The sequence below is a fragment of the Macaca nemestrina genome, chromosome 14 (assembly GCF_043159975.1).
Source record: "Macaca nemestrina isolate mMacNem1 chromosome 14, mMacNem.hap1, whole genome shotgun sequence".
NCBI lineage: Eukaryota > Metazoa > Chordata > Mammalia > Primates > Cercopithecidae > Macaca > Macaca nemestrina.
In genome coordinates this window covers 109,196,967-109,217,695 of record NC_092138.1, presented here as the reverse complement: position 1 = coordinate 109,217,695, position 20,729 = coordinate 109,196,967, and the positions used below count along the sequence as shown (strand labels likewise).

The 20,729-nt window shown below is 49.6% G+C and overlaps 2 protein-coding genes across 26 annotated transcripts in view; one reads left to right on the top strand and one right to left on the bottom strand.

Moving 5' to 3' along the window:
* Window positions 1-20,729, bottom strand: part of LOC105463938 (Ral GEF with PH domain and SH3 binding motif 1) — a 309,104-nt gene that overhangs the window by 107,552 nt on the left and 180,823 nt on the right. The gene's annotated exons all lie outside the window — the stretch shown is intronic.
* The window catches only part of LOC105463937 (angiopoietin like 2), a 36,243-nt gene that overhangs the window by 5,045 nt on the left and 10,469 nt on the right, over window positions 1-20,729 (top strand). The window contains exons 1-2 of one of the 2 annotated variants that reach the window (XM_071078846.1): window positions 7,266-7,289; window positions 9,854-10,719. In XM_071078846.1, the coding sequence (XP_070934947.1) occupies window positions 9,903-10,719 (817 nt within the window). In that variant the 5' untranslated portion in view covers window positions 7,266-7,289; window positions 9,854-9,902. Of the gene's footprint in view, window positions 1-7,265; window positions 7,290-9,853; window positions 10,720-20,729 lie in introns of those variants that run through there. The other variant, XM_011711383.3, reaches the window with a different exon arrangement.

Below are 20,729 nucleotides of genomic sequence, written 5' to 3'. Positions count from 1 at the left end.
GGAATGAATGAATCAATGAAGCAAGCCTCAGACCCAGGCTCTCAAGCAAGCAAGCTTCTCTACCCCAGGGTGCCACACCATTCCCCTCTCTGTTGTCCAGCCAAGGGCTTTTCTGGGGTTAGGTCAGGTGCCCCACAGCCCCCCCAAGTTTCCCCATCTGGGCATGTATGTCTTTGCAAAACAAATGCCTAGTCTCTGTCTCATCTACTACCGTGGACCCCTTGAGGGTAAGGACCTCACCCACCTTGTTCCTGTTCTACCTCCAGCCCCTGGCACAGTGGCTGGAAGAGGAGAAATTATTGGGAAATACGTGATATGAATAAGTTCCTGTTTAGTAACCTAGGTGCCATCCTGGATACTGGGTATTCAGAGGAGGAATCTGCCCTGGCCCTGCTTTTTTTTTTTTTTTGAGACGGAGTCTCGCTCTGTCGCCCAGGCTGGAGTGCAGTGGCCGGATCTCAGCTCACTCCAAACTCCGCCTCCCGGGTTTATGCCATTCTCCTGCCTCAGCCTCCCAAGTAGCTGGGATTACAGGCACCTGCCACCTCGCCCGGCTAGTTTTTTGTATTTTTTAGTAGAGACGGGGTTTCATCGGGTTAGCCAGGATGGTCTCGATCTCCTGATCTCGTGATCCGCCCGTCTCAGCCTCCCAAAGTGCTGGGATTACAGGCTTGAGCCACCGCGCCCAGGCGGCCCTGCTCTTTTAAAGAAGCTGTAGTCAGGAGGGAGATAACCAGATGAGTACAATCTGAGTTTTGGGTGTTGGGTTGGAAGCAGCCACAGCTGCACTTGTGAGCTGAAGGAGGGAGGGAGGATCTCACTGAATGGATGGCTTCATGGTGAGGTCAATTTAGGAAGACAGGCAGGCATCAGCCAGGACAGTGGGGGAAGGTAGTCGAGGCAGGAAGCACAGCACGTGCAAAGGCAGGGAGGCATGACAACACAGGGTCTGTTTTTAAGCAGGACACTGACACGATCAGATGTGGGTGTCAGACAGACAGCCCTAGAGCTGCATGCAGCGTAGACTGCAGGGGAGAGAGCACCCAAAGGCAGGGAGGCCAATTAGGATTGTGCGGTTAAGAAACCTGGCCCTGGAGCAGACAAATCTGGTTCTGGGCCCAGCTCCACCACTTCGTAGCACCATGACCCTGGGCAAGTGACTTCATCCCTTACCTCTGTTTGCTCATCTGTGAAATGGGGATAGTCATAGCCCCTGCCTCAAAGAGCTACCGGGATCAGTGAGGCAGACACAAAAACTGGTTGTCCCAGTGTTTGAGGAACAAGTCCATCCAAACAGCCAAGGTGGCCCTGGTGCCAACTTCTCAACCAGGCCCAGAAAAGCAGCTCCAGGCAAGGCCTGGATTTCCCAAGAAAGCCACCCTGGGGCAGTGCTGTCCACCCAGCCCTTGACTTCTCCCTCTTGTCGAGGGCTTTCCCAGTTGTAGGGCTCCAGAGCACACTAGGCGCTGCCGGAAACACAGCAGCCAACTCAGAAGCTGGACTCCGAAATGGCTTCTGCAGACTCTTCCCCGCCTCTGTTCTGTTGGCCGAGGCTCCTGGCACAGAGGGCTCGGTGCACAGACTTTGGGGGAATCTCAAAATGGTTCCCAAATAATGCACTGTGAAAAAGTAACAGCAGTGTCCTTGTCCCCCTGGCAAAGGCAACCAGCTCCCCCACTCCCTAACCACATCCCCCTCTACTCTATGATCTCATGGTGTGACCACAACCCGCCTCCTCCATGAACTGCTCCTGGAGCCAGCAACTCACCAATGGCAGGAGCACAGGAACCCAAAGCACCAGGCAGATTCAAACCCCCAATGCTACTCCTCCAGGCAAATCTCTTACCCTGCTTCTCTGACTCCTGACTCCCATCACCCATGACCAGGTAGTAGCAATACACAATGGCTGGCTGGATGGGAAGGCTAAATGGGTGGGTGATGGAGGGCTAGATGGATAATAGATAAATGATAATAGATCAATGGTTGTATGAAAGCTGAACTAGAAGGGTTTGGGAATTGGCTCCAGACTCCCCGGGTGCCTTCTGGTAGGGAACGATTCATAGCATCCTCAGCTGGGAGGGGAGGGCAGTTGGAGATCTGGTTATGCCCTCCCTGGCCTCCAGGCTGATGGTGAATCATCCAGGACAAACGATGCACAGTCCTTTCACCAGGTCCTCCAAGGTGAGGGTGTCACGGCTCATCCCAGATACCCATTTTGGGGTCGTAATTACCACTTGCATGATCAAGCAGCTCTTTCCAACATCCAACAAAACACACCCTTGTGCTGACCTGAAAACTATTTCTACTTAGTCAATAGTGAGTAAGATGCAAGCTGCATCTCAGCCATTAAACAAGCAAGCACCTTTTATTCATACTGGTTGAAGAGACAATCCTGATGCAAGTCAGGGTTTGGACCTAGCAGTTGACAGCTAAATCCCAGTTTTGATATTTACTTCCACGTGACCTTGAACAAGAGACCTAACCTTTCTAGACCTGGGTTTCCTCTACTGCCAAATGCAGACATAATGCCTTTCTCCTAGGTAATGGGACCATATAGTTTGTTGCTCAGTCAGGACAATATTGAGAGTGAAAAGGGGGTGCTATTAATAATTACATAAGACCGCGACCAGCCTGGCCAGTGTGGCAAAACCCCGTCTCTGCTAAAAATACAAAAATTAGCCAAGCGCGGTGATAGGCACCTGTAATCCTAGCTGCTCAGGAGGCTGAGGCAGGAGAACTGCTTGAAACTGGGAGGCAGAGGTTGCAGTGAGCCGAGATTGCCCCACTGCACTCCAGCCTGGGTGATGAGAGTGAAACTCCATCTCAATAATAATAATTACGTAAGACAACAGACCTCAACCGGGGCCAACCAGGAGGTATGGTCCCCTACTCATAGAGCTATTAAGAGCCAGTGAGATAGAGTGCAGGTGGGCACCCAAGTTCACAACAAACAAATGACAGCCATTATTACAATACTACCGGTCACGTGATCAGCTGGGCCTTTTCCTTCATCTGGATCCTTCCCACATCCTGGATTACCAATTGGTTTGGATACCTCCCTACCAGCACATCATACATTTCAACAGCTTTAGTAGGAACACCTGCTAGCTAATGTTGATGTTTTCATCTGTCTTCTGTCCTGATGATAGGTTCACAAACTTGATTCCTGCTCAGGTCCACCAGACTCACTCAAGCACAGCTCAGGCTTCTAGCTTCCCAGAACCCTGACTTCAGGGGCCAGCTGGCAGTTCCAGATTCCCTGACTGTCTTGGCAGAGGCCTGCTTCTCCAGCCTCCTGCAGTGCTGGGATGCCTCTTCTGGCGGGGACCCATAATTGGCCTTCATCTGTGATCACAGACCAATGGGCAGTGCGGACGGGAGGGCGGGTGCTAAGGGGCTGGTTCTGTAAGTCCTCCAGGCAGGACTACAACCTGGACTGATGATGAAACAACTCCTGAGATCCGGATTTAATTTGGAGGCTTCTCCGGGATTTGCAGGCCTAAGGATGGCAAGAGCACTCCTGTCGTCCTCCTGCCTAGAGGGTCAGAGAACAATCTCTTTTGGGTTTCCTGTCACTTTGGCACTTTGGTTTCTCTTTATTTATAGTACGGTATCTTTGGGGGTTATTCTGGGGTCTGTTAGTGGCTCTGCTACTTAGTAATTTGTGATTTGGGCAAATGACTCACGATCCTCAAATCTCAAGAGTTTCCTCAACTGCAAATAGGGATAAACGTCAGCTTTGCTGTTAGCCGTAAAAGCATCTTTGTGGGCATTAGAAAACTGCTGCAATATAAATATAAAAAACATAAAGACTATGAATGTGAGTTGTGCCCCCTTAAGTTGCACAGTGCACAAGTAGGGCCACCATGCATGGCGGCCCTCAAATAACAGGCCGCCTGCAGGGCTGTTGGGAGGATTAAGTGAGATAATGTATATAAAGTGCTTGAGCCATAATGACAAGTAGTTGTTGTTATTCTTTTTGTTACTGGAACTTTTCTCATTTCTAACCTTTGGGGTGAACTCAAAAGAGGATCCCAGGCCAGCAGCTTCTGCTACAGGGCAGAATACACAGCTCCATCTTATGAAAATGACAGCTCTTCGGCCAGGCATGGTGGCTCACGCCTGTAATCCCAGCACTTTGGGAGGCCGAGGTGGGCAGATCACAGGGTCAGGAGATCGAGACCATCCTGGCTAACACGGTGAAACCCCATCTCTACTAAAAATACAAAACAATTAGCCGGGCGTGCTGGTGGATGCCTATAGTCCCAGCTACCTGAGAGGCTGAGGCAGGAGAATCCCTTGAATCCGGGAGGCGGAGCTTGCAGTGAGCTGAAATCGCACCACTGCACTCCAGCCTGGGCGACAGAGCAAGACTCGTTTCAAAAAAAAAAAAAAAAAAAAATGACAGCTGTTCCCACAAAGCTGCTCCTTGCTTGGGCTGTAGCACCACAGTGGTGAGAGGGATGTGGACACATGATGTGTGGCCCCACCACATCAGGCCAAGCGGCGACACTCAGAGGCAGCCCACCGGAGACTGGGTGGGACCCAAGGCCTGGAGAGGCTGCCTCCCCGTGTGCAAAGGCTGTCACGTGGCACAGTCACACCAGCCTCACTTGTGGGGAAGGAAAACCCGTGCGTGATGGAAACTCCTCACAATACAATGTGGAAAAGCAATTTTAAGAATCGTTTTTATTTTAATTCTGAAGCCAAGGAAAACAGTTGGATTTGCTTTTCTTTGTTGGACACAGGAAAAAAGTGAGGAGCATCATTTTGATGGAGTTGAGTTCTTCTCCAGTCCTAAGATGGCTGGAATGCCGGGGTTGGGGCGGGGGGTGTTTTTTCCCTTGAGATGCAATTAGTTGAATAAATATCAAGAGAGCAAAAGTAAACAAACTTATTACTGCCCATTAAGAACCGCCAAACTGGCAAAAAACTGCTGGGGGGAAGGGAGGAATTGGGGTTGGAGTCTTGGACTCCAAGGAAAATAAATGACTCTGAGGCTCAAAGAGAAGCCCAAAGAGCATGGCCCTTGGTATCAGGCTGACCCAGGTCCTAGGCTCAGGCAGCTTTGGCTGTTATCTGCTGTGTTCTTGCGCAAGTCACCAAGTCTGTCCGGGTTGCAATGTCTCCGTTGATAAAACCGGGGTGAGTAACAACCCACTGGATTACCTGGGACAAAGTATGTCAGGCGCCCAGCACAGTGCCCTGTTCCCTCCCTTCATTCCTGTAATCCAATCAGTTCCGAGTCACCCCACTAAGCTCAGGCCCCACAGAGGTATAACAGAACTCAGAATCAACACAGTTTCAAGAGGTCCCACTGCTAGCAACGTGACCTCAAGTCAGCTACCCCCACACCTTTCTGAGCTTCAGTTTCCTTAGCCTAGAAATGGGCATAACACTAATAAGTCACTCTGAGTGTTGGAATGATTAAATGAGAGAATGTGGATGTGAAGGGCCTGGAAGCCCTAAAGCCCTGTGCAAGGCTTAGTCGAGGAGATGGTGTGAGTGCTTGGCACGCTGCCTGGCCTACGCTCAGCATCCTTACTGTTGTTGGTTTTGCTTCAGCTTTGTTGTTCCTGCTATCGTAATGCTAACGCATTATTCCAATCTCCTGCTTCTGATGTGCTTCCATGCTGCTCACCTAGTGTGCAAGGTGGGTTGGATCACCCCATTTCACAGAAGAAACTCGGCCTTTTAGGTCCCAAGTGCAATGGCAAGAACTCTGCCAGGGAGCCGTGAGAGCCCATGTTTGGGAGAGGATAGAACTCAACCATAAATCTCAAATCTGGAGGTCCAGGAAGGTTTGGAAACCAGCCTTGCCTTGCAGCCAGGTTGCCTCCTGGGCCTCTGGCAGTTTCTTGGCCACAGTGGAGCCCCACACCCACATGGGCACAGAGAGGTGTTTGTCACCCACTGCCTCAGGTAAGCAGCCTGAAGAAGGCGGTGGCCCTGCAGACGTGCCCTAGCCCAGGGTCGGGGGCGGCTCCTCCCCATTGTTCTGGGGTGGGTGTGGCCACTGGCACAGGGGCAGCCAAAGCACTGTTGGAAACCAGGCAAACACTTCCAAACCCAGCTGGGTTTCCACTGACGTCACTGCAGCCCCACCTCCTAGCAGAGCCCAAACCAGAAGCTCCCGCACACCTTTCTCTGCCTGGCCTCAGAGAGGCCTGAGCGGGCCATAGGAATCACGCTTGGGCTTTGTCATTTAAGTGGAAAACAGCTCAGCAGGGCCCCAGAGAGCACAGGGTCTCTTGGAACTGCTCACTGGCTGGTACAAGGTGGAGCCCAGACGCAGGGTCCTCATTGGAGAAGCCCCCTAAGGGGTACAGGGAGGACAAAATCTGTAAGTCCTGTGTCATACTTGTTATTTTAGCATAGATTAATGTGAAATCAGAAAGTAGTGATGCTAATATCCAGACTAAATACATGTCTGTGTCATCGTTCAGAGTTAGCAGGTTCGAATCCATCAGACCAGGGTTGTTGAGCCCTGGTTCTGCCACCTTCTAGCTTTCTGATTTTGGGCAAGTCACTCAGCCTCATTGAGTCTCAGTTTCCTCATCTATAAAATGTAAACAGCAACAGTATCTACCTTAAAAGGAGATTATGAGAATACGGGAAAGTGGAAAACACTTGCAAAATGTTTAGTGCAGGGTCAGGTATATAGTGGACCTCGGTCAATGGATGTTATTAACAAATACATACATAGGCCCTCCTCTGCACAGCTCTGACCTCCTCAGGCAGTCACTTGTCCATGGGATCCCCGCCCCAGTCTATCCCTCTTTCCAGCACTCCCAGCTGCTCAGCATCTGTTGGCAGGCGTGGCTTGTCATTCCATCAACAAATATTTATTGAGCTCCTATGTATTTCAGGCCACGTGGTAGGCCCTGCACATGGAGCGGTGACCAACACAAACACCCCCTACCCTCATGGAGCTTGCATTCAAGGGAATGGGGCAGGGAGACAGCCTGTATCTGATGGTGATAAGGACACTGCAGGGGGAAAGTGGTGAGGTCACAATCTTCAATCAGCAGGGATGGTCTAACTGAGAAGGTGATATTTCAGCAAAGACTGAAAGAGGTGAGGGAACAATGAAGAACGGGGCCAGGACCAGCAAGTATAAAGGCCCTGAGTCCCAAGTGTGCTTAGAGCACTCAAGGGACAACCAAAAGGCCAACCAAGTGGCTGGAGGAGATGATCGAAGGGGAGAGGGGTCACAGACGAGACCAGGGAGGAAGTGGGGGCCAAATCATAGAGTGCCTTGAAGACCCACTAGCTTTTCCTCCAAGATGGTGAGCCACTGGGGGTTTTGAATACAGGAGTGACCCCGTTTGACTTTTTAAAAAGGACCACTCTGGCTGCCAAGTTGAGGACAGAAGGTAGGATGAGCAAGGCCGGGGCAGGGAAGCTAGTTAGGAAATTACTGCAAGAGTCCAGGTGAATGGCACAGGTGGGTTGCACCAGGTTGGTGGCAGGGAGGTGGGGAGACACAGGACTCTGAGAATATTTCTGGTATTGTAATTTGGCGGTCAATTAGATGTGGGGTATGAAAGAAAGAAAGGCGTCTAGGATGACTTCAAGGCTTTTGGCCAGAGCAACTAGAGTGGACATTTACTAACACAGGAAAAACTGGGATGAACAGGTTGGGTTGGAGGTATGGGGAAAAACGAGTTCATTTCTGGATGAGATGAGATACCTAGCAGATAGTCAAGTGGAAATGTCAAAGCAGCAGCTGTATGTATGAGTCTAGAGTCCAGGGGAGAGTTCCAGAAATAAACACGAAGTAATCAGTACTTGAGGGTGATCACCAACGTGACCTCTGGATGATCACTAAGGTAAAGAAAATTCTGAGAACTGAGTTTTAGGTCCCCCTCAACAGTAAGAGAAAGGACAGGAATATGAGGATGGATGAACCAGCACAGGCTCTGAGGAGGAACAGCCAGCAAGACAGGAGGCAGGGTGGCGTTCAGGAAAGAAGGTCAAGAAGGGAGCCCAACTGTATTCCGCAGTGTGAGAGGGAAAATATTAATGAGGATCAAGAACTAGCCCTTCCGGCCAGGCGCGGTGGCTCAAGCCTGTAATCCCAGCACTTTGGGAGGCCGAGACGGGCGGATCACGAGGTCAGGAGATCGAGACCATCCTGGCTAACACGGTGAAACCCCGTCTCTACTAAAAAATACAAAAAACTAGCCGGGCGAGGTGGCGGGCACCTGTAGTCCCAGCTACTCGGGAGGCTGAGGCAGGAGAATGGTGTAAACCTGGGAGGCGGAGCTTGCAGTGAGCTGAGATCCAGCCACTGCACTCCAGCCTGGGCGACAGAGCGAGACTCCGTCTCAAAAAAAAAAAAAAAAAAAAAAAAGAACTAGCCCTTCCATCTGGCAAACAGAGGCCACTGGTGATCCTGTTTAGAGCAACCTAGAATGCAGGGGAGGAGGCAAAGTCTGATGAGGGTGGGCTCAAGAGAGACCAGGAAGAGAGGAACTTTCTGGAAATGGTGAGTGCAGGCAACTCTTGGGAGGCTTTGCTGAAAAGGGGAGCAGAGAAATGCGACAACAGCTGCAGAAGGGATATGAGGTCAAGAGAGGGTTTTCTTCAAGTTGAGAAAAATAACAGTACGATTATAGGAAAACCACGATGATGTTGGGGAGATGGTGAGGACTGCTGGAGCAAGGCCCTCGAGTGGGCAAGGGGAGGGATCTAGCACATGTCCTCCCCTCCCTCTTGGCCCATTTAACGCCTACTCATTCCTCAAGGGTCAGTGTAAAGGGCACTTTCTCAGGGAAGCATTCCTGACCCTCCGATTAGGTCAATTCCCTGTAATACCCCTTTACAGCATGTGACAGTTGTGCCTTCCGGCATTTGGGAACGGCATAATGACATGAAAGCCCCATGAGGGCAGGGGCTGGCTCCATCCTGTTGGTAGCTGTATCCCCAGCCACCAGCATGCTGTCCAGCACATCACAGGTGTTCAATGAACATCTGGTGAAGGGATGAATGGTCCAAGAATAGAAGTGAAGCAAAACTAGAGACACATTCTGTGTTCTGCTCTCTTCTAACTTAATCACGTCGCAGTGGTCAGGACTCTGCTGTCACTGGCTATTACAAATATTTGGATTCAGAAGAACTTGATTGTTTGTTCCTGTTTTGGCTCTGTAGCTTAGCTAACACAGTGACCAGAGCCACGTAACTGGACACATCCTTCCACTGACATTGTCCACTAAAACCTGAATGTATTCCATAACATGTTGAACGATTCATTCATTTATCAAATATTTGCCCAAAGTGCAACATCCTGGGAATACAGGGTTGAATCAGACACAGGACGTGCCCTCATGGAGTTAGAATCCAACAGAGAAGATCAAACAGAACTGCTATTCAGCACTGCTGTGATAGGTATTACAAGGGGAAAGTTCAGGGGGTGTGAAAGTATAGAATAGGTAGACTTAACAGTCTGAGAAGCCTAAGGTAGCAGAGGAGGGAGATCAGAAAACCCTTCCTCTGCCTCCCCTCCCCAGCTTGAAGCTGCTTGGATACGGTTCTCAGGCTCTAGGCCAGTACTTCAGCAAGGCGGCTGCGGGCGTTGGAGCTGGCTCTGGAAGTAGCAGGGCCAGGGCCTCCTGCCTTTAGATGCTCTGAGACCCTCCCTCTTCCCTTCTACCTCTGCTGGAGCCTGCCTGTCTCCTCTTGCTTCCAGAATGGCTGCCTGTTCTCTGACTTCAAGAGAATATAACCCAGCATCCTGAAGCTGAGTTTTTGGAAAGCTCTGCCTGCCTGGCAAGAAGGCTGGGATCACTGACAGCACAGGGCACTGACAGTGGTGGGACCGTCACTGATTCTCCCCTCTGTTTACTTTCAGGCTTTCATAGATTCTATTCACAAAGAATAACCACCATTTTGCAAGGACCATGAGGCCACTGTGCGTGACATGCTGGTGGCTCGGACTGCTGGCTGCCATGGGAGCTGCTGCAGGCCAGGAGGATGGTTTTGAGGGCACTGAGGAGGGCTCGCCAAGAGAGTTCATTTACCTAAACAGGTACAAGCGGGCGGGCGAGTCCCAGGACAAGTGCACCTACACCTTCATTGTGCCCCAGCAGCGGGTCACAGGTGCCATCTGCGTCAACTCCAAGGAGCCTGAGGTGCTTCTGGAGAACCGAGTGCATAAGCAGGAGCTGGAGCTGCTCAACAATGAGCTGCTCAAGCAGAAGCGGCAGATAGAGACGCTGCAGCAGCTGGTGGAGGTGGACGGCGGCATTGTGAGCGAGGTGAAGCTGCTGCGCAAGGAGAGCCGCAACATGAACTCGCGGGTCACGCAGCTCTACATGCAGCTCCTGCATGAGATCATCCGCAAGCGGGACAATGCATTGGAGCTCTCCCAGCTGGAGAACAGGATCTTGAACCAGACAGCCGACATGCTGCAGCTGGCCAGCAAGTACAAGGACCTGGAGCACAAGTACCAGCACCTGGCCACACTAGCCCACAACCAATCGGAGATCATCGCACAGCTTGAGGAGCACTGCCAGAGGGTGCCCGCAGCCAGGCCCGTCCCCCAGCCACCCCCCGCTGCCCCGCCCCGGGTCTACCAGCCACCCACCTACAACCGCATCATCAACCAGATCTCTACCAACGAGATCCAGAGTGACCAGAACCTGAAGGTGCTGCCACCCCCTCTACCCACTATGCCCACCCTCACCAGCCTCCCATCCTCCACAGACAAGCCATCGGGTAAGTCCTTCTGGGATCGTGTTCCATGTGGGTCTCAGAGCCAGGCACCAGGCTTCCCTTGGCTGTGACCACAAATGGGGGAAAAGCCACGGCCTGTTGAAGCCAGGCCAAAGACGTGCACAATCCCCCAGCAATCCCTTGGGCCGAGCTGCTGGAGCCAGTGGGGTGAGGGCGGGGACCACATTCCTTAGATGGATCCTCAAAGGCATTACCAAGAAATGGAGTTTCAGAACAGGGCAAACATTCTCTGGTTTCTGGCAGGAAAGAACCCAAGGCCTGTAGTTTTCTAGGCTCTGCATGCGATCCCGTGTGTTGGCAGATAGAAGAGAAGGTCTCTCCCGCAGCTCATGCACTGTGCCTGGCACAGGGCTGGCCCTCTGTAAATGCTCACCAAATAAACCATGGGCCAAAAGAAAAGAAAGTATTACCCACGTTAAGAATATGATAAATGCGGCCGGGCGCGGTGGCTCAAGCCTGTAATCCCAGCACTTTGGGAGGCCGAGACGGGCGGATCACTAGGTCAGGAGATTGAGACCATCCTGGTTAACACGGTGAAACCCCGTCTCTACTAAAAAAAGAAAAAAATACAAAACACTAGCCGGGCGAGGTGGCGGGCGCCTGTAGTCCCAGCTACTCAGGAGGCTGAGACAGGAGAATGGCCCGAACCCGGGAGGCGGAGCTTGCAGTGAGCTGAGATCCGGCCACTGCACTCCAGCCTGGGCGACAGAGCGAGACTCCGTCACAAAAAAAAAAAAAAAAAAAAAAAAAAAAAAGAATATGATAAATGCATTGTAGGGGCTGGGCATGGGAAGGAGTCCTTCCTAAAGCCCACACACTTCCTAGAGTCTGCTGCTGTCTAGAATTTTCAATGATGCTTCCATATGCTCTTACATACACGTTTCATCTTAAAATACAGCCATTCTCAAAATACCGTTATGGGGGAGGAATGGGGTTGCTGGCAGGTTTTAAAGCTTACCCAAGATACTGGCACTGGACATTTCCATGTAGGTTACATAATTAACTCCTGGAGCTCCTTACGGACAGGATGAGTAACTTGCTAATAGGCTTAGGGTGTTCAGGCTAGATTTGCATTCAGGTCTTTTCACTTTAAATATCCGGCTGACTCCTCTACGCTGTAGGACTCTAGGAATCCTCATTTCTGGAAGAAGCAGGCCAGAGGCTTCCCTCTCAGAATGTCAGCACACATCCAGTCCTCTGAAGCTCAGCGCCTTGTTCACCCAGAACACCTGAGCCTTCCCAGTGGGCTGCCACATGAGAACTATATTCATCTCTGCAAAAATGTATCTGCTCCAAGTCAGTGCTTTCGGTACCACTTCATTGTATAAGCAGGGAGAGATTTTTACTGAAAATATCCTGCTTTACACTTATTTCACACTTTTAAAAATAACCTCCAGTACTGGGAATAGCAGCTTCTTGCTAATTCCAAAGAGGGGCTGAACCTGACTGCAGGAGGGTGGCCAGGGCAGAGGACAAGGGCAGCATTGTTTTCAGATGGGGCAGGGGAGGTGAGTTAAATGCAAGGTGAACATCCACTGCAGCACCTAAAAGGAAAGACCTGGCCTGGCTGCAGGGTTGAGGGCAGGCGCTTTGGAGGAGACTGGCCTGGATTCAAATCCAGATTCCTCCACTGATTAGCTCTGGGACATTAGGCAAGTCACTTTGTCCTTCTGAGGCTCGGCTTCCTCATCTGTTAATTGAGGATAGATTAAAATAGTGCCTGTCACTTTAGGAAATGAAATACTGCAAAAAAACATGTTTAGCACAATGTTGGGTCCACAGTAAACTACAAGTCTCCTTTGATCTAGGTCTTTTCATCTTAAAACAAGGAGACTGAAATAAACAGTCAGTCCCTTTTTTAGCTCTGGCGTTCCATCTGTACACGTGTCTGCTTTAAATCAGAAGCTCTGAAAGAGAGGGCAGGGTGTGTTAATTTGTCTTGATAGAATACCAAGAGGGTAAAACGTGCCCTTGGGCACCAAAGGCCCAGCTGAATGTTGTTATAACCCTGACTGGAGACAGGCTGGACTCAGTGGTTACTCAACAGATCTCCTCTGGCCTCTCCTCTGCCTAAGTGTCTCTGGTTTCTAACTCAAAACATTTCAGGACATTCCTGGGCTTGAACTAAGCTGGTAGATACATAGTATAGGAATAAAGACTTGGGTTTGCATCCATGCTCTTCCCCTTGGTTAGCTGTTCCCTCACGAGAAAGTTTTAACTCTTCTGAGCCTCAATTTTCTCCTCTGTAAAATGGGGACAAGGGTCATAACCTCACAGTGTTATGCTGTGGATACAATACAATCAAGCATGAAACATTATGTCATGTAGTGCAGCCAACATTTGCTGAGCCCCTACTGCATGCTGGTCACAGCACTAGACTTGGGGAAGCAGGTGACAACTATGGTCCCTGACCTCCAGGAGCTCAGTCTGGGGGAGGTGGCAGGTGCATGAATGCATCTGGGATCCATCCAATGCCCATGATTTCTAGTCCCTAAAATCAGCACATCAGATCTGACAACAGATTTCTCTGAGAGGGAGTATCTGTCAAGGCCAAAATTTCTAAAATCAGGAATGCAGTGAAAACTGGGCTGTCTGATCACTGTGGTGATACCCTGGTGTGCTAAGTGCCCTGGGGGACAGTAAGGTGGCATGACTAATTCTGCCTAGAGGGAAGGGAGAAGTTAGATAGAGGTGGCACTTCTTTGCTGCATCTTGAAGGATTTGTAAGATTTTACCAGGCAGACCTGGGAGTTGGGAACCCAAGTGACTAGTGGATCTCTGATGGAGATGAGTCTTTGCAAGGGCCCAGGGGCACCGTTCCACTCCTGGCACCTCAGATGGTTCAATCTCCTGCTTCTTTGTGTTCACAATCCAGCGTGGGCTGTGTGTATCCAAGGGTCCTGCACTCACCCATCTTTTTTCTCCCACTTAAGAAAGCATGCTGTCATGGGAGGGAATGGCAGTGATTTCATCACAGAGATAACTTGAATGCATTAGAATTTATCCTTTTTTGTTACGTACCAATGTTGGTACTTGCTCATTACTAGTAGATTTCTTGTGACCCATCTCACCACTGAGCTCCCACACAAGGCGCTGCCAGCTGGGATTGAGTGCCTAGCTGTGGAAGCTGAATGGGTAGACAGAGCCCAGGAAGACAGCAGCTGGGGGACGGCCCTGCCCTCTCCTGGTGTTGAGGACTAAACTGGGAGGAAAAAACAGATGGTCTCTCTGCACAGAACAGTCAGGGCATCCAGTCAGCAGAGAACATTCTTATCAGGTCTGTTCAGAGGGCTTGGAGCAGGTTCTGATCCTGGAAGACAAAACACTCTTCTGTGCTCTCATCCAACAGATCCTTTGTTCTCAGGGACATCACTCGGCCAGAAACACCTTTGCAATTAAACACCTTTGCACCCGAGCCTTGGCAGCTTCCAAACCTTTCACTCAGCAACCTCGGAGCCATGTGCTCTTTTCTTCTTTGTCTGTCCACAGCATGCCCTTCCCAAGGGAGCCATGGTTGCTTATCTGAAGCTGTACTCACAAGCCTGTTCCCAGCCTTACTGAGACAGTAACAGGGTGGCCCCAGGTCAGAATGGCCTGCTGAGAGCCTGAGTGAGGAGGCACAGGCAGCTCCTGGCTTCCCTGCCCCCTGACCTGGGCTTTGTCCTGTGTCTCTCAGGTCTGGCCAGACCCGAAGGCATTTTAGTTAGGATGATGCTGTGATGAGGCCTGGGCCAAATGGCCCTGTCTGTGGTCCTCTGCCCCATGTATCCTGCTGCTGCTATTAAAGAGGAAGGCTACAGCGGTCATTCTCTAAGAGGCAAAGGACAGAGCAGGCACCTGGGTTCTGGTACTGTTTCTCAGACCACCCAAGGCAGAGCCACACGTGTGCCAGCCCCCCTGCGCAGTGCCATCCCAGAGACTGATCAGGGAGGAAACGAGAGTGCCAACAGCAGCTGCCACAGACGGGCTTTGTCAGAAACTAATCTTTAACGACCAAAAGGAGTGAGCACTTTTAGCTGTTTTCTCTCCTGAGAAAGAGAATACAACCAGTTCAGTTTATTTCTCAATGAGTGAAGAAGAAGGGGCCATAAAACCATGAAATACTGGAACTGTTAGGGGCCTCTCAGATCCCCTAGCACGGCCTTCCTGTAACAGAGCCTGTTGGTGGCAGAGCAGAGATCGATCCTGGGACTTGTAACTTGCAGGATATTGAGGTTCACAGAGGTTAAGTAGCTTAGCCAAGGGTACACAGCTAGTAAGTGGGTCGGCCAAGACTCAAACCAAAGTGTGTCTTAACTACTCTGGATATTGCACATTTCCACGGGAAGGCTGGAGGGGAACTGGTGTAAAAATCACCCTGTGAATGCTTGACTTGGCCCCAGCTGCCACAGGGAACTGACCTTCTGTCTCTACTTCCTGACCTTCTCTCTCTACTTCCTGGTGCCCTGTTCCAAACAGTTCCTTAAAATGAGCTCTGGGAACAGAGGTGGTAGATTTGTTATTAGAATGCTCATGGTTCTGATAACACAAAACACTGTTGCTACCAACCCACCACCATCGTGCTCCCCGTCCCCAGGCCCAGCAGGAACCAGCCGAGCTTTCCAGCAGAAAGCACAATGTGCACCCGACTCCCAGCAAATGGACCCAACTGAAGTCTACTTTTTAACTTTTATCCAATCTGGACATATCCTCTGGGGTTCCTTCTACTCAGCATTTCAGTGTATAGCTAAGTCTTTCAACATACAGCTAAGTGTGAAGCTTTGATTTCTTTAAATGTTAGCCCTGACTATATAAATATCAGTAGACATGACCTTCCCTTGGGGCCACATTAGGAGGCCCCCACATTGCTTCAGTGACAACAGTGCACAGGTGGAAGCCACCCCATCTCACAACAGATGGGCTATGGCCAGGATGGCATGGACAACTTGAACAAGAGTGTTTTCCCAGATAGATTTTCCACCTGTATTTTATTCCACCCTATAAGGTAGGAAATATGTACACGATTGTGATTCCCCAGCACAATGGTATGTTTTAAAACAGAGAAATATATGATGTTGTAGCTCCCATTCTTTCTGGAGGTCAAACAAGCAACCAGGTGAAAAGGTGTCAACCCATGCGTGGCTGGGTCAGCTCCAGCAGGCTGGGCGTCCAGGCCCAAGCACTGCAGAGAGGTGGAGAAGCACAGGGTGTGTGTGGTGATGGTGGTGAGTGAGGGTGACTCTGCCCATTCTGACTCAGCCTTCAAGGTCACAGGGGCTGAGGCAAAAGCCCACCCAGGACTCCTGCCTTCAGAGCATGTGCTGTTTCCACTGTATAATATTTTCTTTTATTCTAAAAGTTTTTGTTAAACAAAATAAGATTCCAAATTTAGCACAAACTACATAATCCAGTGATTTCTCAAAGAGCATTCGTTGCTAGCTTCTTCCTAAACAAAATCTACTCTAGGAAGATGGCCCACCTGGATGATGGTTCCAGGAGGGCCAGCTCCCTTACTGCTTTGCTTTCTCTTCCTCTTCTTCTGGTACCTTTGGGAACTGATCACAAAGAGCCTTTTGAGTGTGATGGAAAGCTACCCCTCCATTCCTCAGGCAGTTTTCCAAAGATGACACTTGGCTAAATGCTCAGGGTATTTACAGTCATAGGAGATAAACTATCAACTTGTTACTGTTAAAAAAAAAAAAAACTCATGATCTGGGATCTTGATGCCTGAAAATCCCAAGATTGGTACTTGGCAAACTGAAAGAAATCTAGAAAACCCTAGAGATCAGGCATCTGTGGCCAGCTAAATGGTCATACAAATGGATTGCTGCGGTGAACTTGTATAGTACTAATCCTGAGATGCTGTCCCCCCCAGCCCCCACCCCCATAAAAAAAATAAAGTAGTATTAAGTTAGCCTCATACAAATGCTGGCACCATGCTCCTGGACTTCTCAGCCTCCATAACTGTGAGCCAAATAAACTTCCTTTCTTTATAAATTACCCAGTCTGTGCTATTCTGTTATAGCATCAGGAAACGGACTAGGTTCAGTCTTATAAAAGTAATGACGTATATACTTTCAGTGGTTTATGCCCACATCAGTGAAGGAGGCAGGCAGCAGAGACCGCTTGATGGGAACACTGGAGATGATCTTTCCTACTATCCCCGCATCACCACTGCCTCAACTTCGGCTCTCCCTGGCATGAATCTGGTCAAAGATTATGCTGAAAATCAGCCTGATGGTCCTCATCTTGTATCTCAAGATGAGCCTATGCAGCTACAGGGCCTGGACTATTTATGTGATCCTTTGCTTTTTAAAAAAAATAAGCTACTTTTTCCTGATATTTTTGAATACAATAAGTCAAAACTACTGTACGTACAGAGAAAAACCATGCTAAGAGAATTTGTTTAAATTATAAATACAATAGCTCCTAAATGATGAAATTAAGTATCTTAGATGGTATGTCTAGAATAGGGTCCAAATGAACAAAAAATCTACTCATCTGGCACCATCCCAGGCATAATGTGCAGACAGACTACTACAAACTGTCCAGACTTTCCCACAAAGCAGGTTTCCTTTGCCAGGGTTTGGTCTGGATGTGGATTATCATCTGTTGTGGGGTCTCTGTTTCCAGATGGATTTATTATTATTGGTTCTCAGCTGGAAAGCACAGAATGAAGGTAGCAAAGGGGATGCAGCTCAGGATGGTGAAGGATGGAGGGTGAAGGATGGAGGGTTGAAAGATGGAGGGAGGCACACAGAGCATGTAGGGACTCATGGAGTGAGCCTGCAAGGGCTCCCGCCTGAAAGGAGCCCACAGTCTTACGGGGACACAGATCCCCACCAATCCTAATGTGGTGTGATAACTGCAGCACAGAAGGTGAACCTGATGTTCTAATCCCAGATCCTCCACTTTCCAGCCATGCGATCCTCTTGAGCCTTGGCTTTCTCACAGGTGCAGGGCCTTACGAGGATGAAATCAAACAGTGTGCAAAGCACCTGGCACATGAAAGGCTCTAGGTACATGATCATCACCATTCTTATTTTATTCCAGTAGAGATACATATACAAAGCATTTTGGGAACCCTGAAAAGGATTAAGTAGCTTTCCTGGGGTTGGGGAAGGCTTCCTGAAGGAGGTGATGAGGAAGGTAAGGGCCTTGCAGTGCTCTCAGAACCAGTGCCAGTGATAGTCAAGAAATCATGGAGACAAGGCTTGGTGCCAGACAAATGTCCTGTTTTCAGGAAAAGAAAAAGCATGTATACTAGAAATTACATACAACTGGCTTGTGGTCAAGCCCCAGTAAAACTATAGAAAAGAGTACACGAAGGGTTCATGAGCATTTGGAAGATTAAAAGTCACCCATGAAAGCCGATGTAGGTTCTTGAAGAAGAAACCAACGAAGCTGATCCATTCTTTGGAAGGGGTTAATAGGCTGGCCAATTAACCAGGGACTGCTACCTGTCCAGTATCTGTGGACTGTAGTCATGGATCTGGTAAGTTCTTCTATGATATGCCTGCAGGACAGCACCACAGTCTCTGACAGAGCCATGGTCACTCTCATTAGTGTGCCTGCGGAAACTTGGGGCACTGCCCACCTCTACATCAGAGACCTCCCTCACCCAGAAAGCCTTGGGTGCAACTGGCCACTGCCCCCAGGGAGCCAAGGTGAGCTGCTCACCTCTGCACACAGTGAGACCACCAAAGCCCCTTCCAAACTCTTTTTAAAAATGTCTTTAAAGCCGCTGTTTCTCCTCCTGCCCAACGGCGCTGGTGGAAACCTAAGAGTGGCGCAATGCTTTGGACAGTGGCCTCTGGGAAGCAGCGCTACAATGTCTGTTTCTCCTGGGGTCAAACGAACAGAAACAGGACCTTTATAAGCCCTTTCTGGGCCCTAAGAGCTCTTATTTGAGAGGCCTCAGGCTGTACCACATGCATTGAAATGACCTACCTCACACATTTAATATAATTTTTACTGGAACAATTTTGAAAGGATTTAATACTTTTGCTTTTAAAATTATTTGGCTAAGAGTAACTCAATTAATTTATGGTTGGATCTAATTTCTCAGTAAACATCAAGCATGTTCAGGAATTCTTGGGAAGTGAAAAAAATCTAACCTACAAATTGTTTTCAAAAGTAATAACATTTTCATGAAGACAAAATTTAACAATTAATAAACTTGACAAGATGTTACACTTTGTAGAAATTTAATTACCACAATAAATTTTGATTTTGTAGTTTTCTTTTCATATTTTAGAGCCAGTAAGTTTTTTGAGGCCTCAAACATTTTCATCAACTCCTGAAACACTCATTGGCCCCAGGCACCATGCCCATTGCTTCAGGACTAAAGAGGACTGAAAGCAGGCACAAGCATTTGGACCTTTTCCCTGGAATGATCAGAAATGATATGTGTGATGTTAACTCTGAGGTTCTGCAGGAACTGAAATGCCTTTGGGACCATACAAGCTACTCCTGTGTTTAGGTTATTGTTTTGTACTCTGGTTCACTGAAAAGCAGTAACTGACATAGAATATATATATATATATACGTCCATAACCAAAACCTTACTTTGCCAAGCCTCTGGATAAATGAGATTCGAAGATCCCCATACAACTGCTCCTCACTGTGGCCACCCCGCACACCCCATCCCCTGACCCTGTGTGTCTGTTCTCCTGCCCTCATGGGGTGCCCAGTGAGTCCTGATGCTGGCCTGGGTGGGACTCTCACCTAAGCAGGCCACGTGCTGTGGCACTCAGATGCATTCATTTGGGTAGGAAATTGCAGATCCAATTTCAACAGTTAGTCCTTTCTCCTGTTAGAAAAATGTTTCAGGGAGTGGTGAGAAGACTTTTTGGAGACAGACCATCAGTGAGAGTAAGTGAAAACAGCATACAGTTCTCATTAAAAGCAGACTGCATCTTAATGATAACACAGAAGCTTCTCCCTAGAGCCTGCATATGGACTCAAATATTCACGGGAGCAACTTCCCAGAACTAAGAGCCCCCCAGAACATTTCCCACAGGACTCAGGGTCCTCTGAGTAGCCTAAGGTGGTCAAATTCTGACACCTGGGGCTGGACTCGGGGATAAAGAGGACTGTCGGGCTGCTGGCCAGCCACGGGGTCCAGTTGTGCTGTGGGCAGGAAGGACTCTGCTCCTCCCCCCACACCTCAGGCGCATCAGGGAGAAGACGCATCCCTCTTGCCCACAGAGGCCGCACTGCTTAGCTCCCAGCCTCAAGGTCAGATATTCACGGAGCCATGTTTTCCTAGTAGGAGGAGCACTGCACTGAGAGCTGATGCAGTTTGTGAGCCCATTTCTCCACTAGGGCCTGGACGGGTAGATCAGGCTGATGCTGGTCCGCCCCAGATCCACAGAAAGAGAACTGTAAATAGGATGTTATGCTTGCCTGGCCTAGGTGCCGGTTCTAACTCAGCTTGACCTGAAAGGCCCTGTGTTGGGGGTAGCAAGCACTGAATCAGCCATCAATCAAGTGGGTCCTCGTTTCCTGGGAGGCCATAGTCCTTGTGTGCCTAATCCCTGTCAAGAGCCCCAGGGAGGAGGAAGGAAGCACCCAAAGCTGATCACCTCCAACACTTACCAGGGTGTGGCAGTGGGGTCCGGGCTGAGACCTGTGTACTTGGTACTCCCCCACTTGCTGATGTCCCTCCTCTGGAGGCCTCCTGACCCCAGACCCTGTGTGCCTTCCCACCCTTGTTGCTTCTCCAGGGAACCACACAGACTCGGCTCAGCCACGGGGCCGCACTTCTCTTCACGTGGAACATTTGGCCACAGCTCCGCCAAGAATGTAAATGTGGTCTTTATAGAGATGAGGTCGGGGCATTCGCTCCACTCTGAGCCCAGGTGCTGCCGAGTTAGTGTTGGCCTGATGCTCTGGGCAGAGCTGCCCTCTCAGAAGGGGCGCCAAGTTAAACACCACTAGGTACTCTGCACTGGTCCAAAGGGAGCGCTTTGCCCACTGCACACTGAAAACTCAGTTTCATTGACAAAAAA